At 52.0% G+C, this 1,441-nt stretch overlaps 1 protein-coding gene across 1 annotated transcript in view; it reads left to right on the top strand.

The window, feature by feature from the left end:
- HUNK (hormonally up-regulated Neu-associated kinase) overlaps positions 1-1,441 on the top strand; it is a 53,855-nt gene that overhangs the window by 44,926 nt on the left and 7,488 nt on the right. The window contains exon 9 of the mRNA XM_015560279.1: positions 612-744. Within this exon, the coding sequence (XP_015415765.1) occupies positions 612-744 (133 nt within the window). The remainder of the gene's footprint in view (positions 1-611; positions 745-1,441) is intronic.

The following is a 1,441-nucleotide window of genomic DNA, read 5'->3' as shown; positions in this document are numbered from 1 at the left end:
GTTTGTGTGTGTGTGGTTTTTATATATAAAGGTAGCTCTCCTATTGGATTAGAGCGGTGGTCGGCAAACCGTGGCTCAGTGAGCCACATGCGCCTCTTTGGCCCTTGAGTGTGGCTCTTCCACAAAATACCGACTTCTGCGCATGGGCCACGAAGTTCCAATCGCACTGTACGTGCGCGCCCGCACGTGGTATTTTGTGGAAAAGCCACAGTCGAGGGGCCAAAGAGCCGCACGTGGTTTGCCAGCCGCAGTTTGCCGACCACTGCGTTAGAGGGTCTGGTTCCGGGCCCTGACCCCTGGTTCCTCCGAGCACGGAGACCTGCCATGGGAGGAGTGTGTTTTCATTGCTCTCCTATCCCTTCGAGCCGGGACCTGGGTCATCGCTGGGCTCGCTCAGAGGGTGGTGCAGGGCACAGGGGCACTGGGCAGTGTGGGTACCAGGCCCCAGGTGCACCTGTTGGACAGCGTCCTAGACTCCGTGGACTTGTGGCCCCAGAGAGCCAGGGGCCGGCTCCGGGTGGGGGTATGGTTGGGAGGCGGGTCCCCTGCCTGAGTCTCCCTGACGTCTGCCTCCCCCTGTAACCGGGCGTCTGGGCCGAATGTCTCCACAGGAGCCGTCAGCTTCCTGCGCTCGCTGCTGGAGCCTGACCCCGTGAAGAGGCCCAACATCCAGCAGGCGCTGGCCAACCGCTGGCTGCATGAGAGCCACACGGGCAGGGTGCCCTGTGTCACCTACCCCAACAGGTAGGCCTGCCCTGTGTCACCTCCCCACCAGGTAGGCCCACCCCTCCCCAGCAGTTTAATTCTCTGTCTACAACAGATGCTAATGCTAAAGCATCACACAGGGTGGAAGACATCTCTCGCAAGACCATGGGTATCTGCCATCGTGACAATTGATCAGCATCTATGAAAAGATCATTGTGAGGAATGCTTGTTTATGCAATGTGTATAACCTCATGTCAAGCCAGAACCGCTGAGAACTACATGTTCTCCTGTAGGTACCTTGACCCCTTTGTTCTATGCTGTAAAAATAATGTTGTGTGTGAATGCCGGTGATAACATCGTCATCTGCCTTTTAAAAGATGTTACATAGAGATCTCCACTATACAAACTAGAAATACAGAAGAAAACTAGCTTAATGTAAATTTCACCAACTGCTATCTTGTTATACCGTTACCTACTTCTTTATGCATCATTACTAACATGTTATAGTGTGAACATTGTAGCCGACTGTCCTGTGCTTGAGTTCTCAGCTACACCATGGATGTTGTCGTGCCAATCTGTGGATTAGTAGTTTATGTGGAAGCATAAGAAGTCCATTCTACAGTCTCGGGGAAGAAACTTCTCTCCAATCTCGAGACAAAAGAAAAATAGTTCTGGGCAACACTTTTCCATCATTTGCATTCTAACACTAAGATTTTCATATATCCTATAAGACACT

The sequence above is a fragment of the Myotis davidii genome, unplaced genomic scaffold, assembly GCF_000327345.1.
Source record: "Myotis davidii unplaced genomic scaffold, ASM32734v1 scaffold170, whole genome shotgun sequence".
In the NCBI taxonomy this organism is placed as follows: domain Eukaryota; kingdom Metazoa; phylum Chordata; class Mammalia; order Chiroptera; family Vespertilionidae; genus Myotis; species Myotis davidii.
This window is presented reverse-complemented; position numbering and strand designations above follow the sequence as displayed.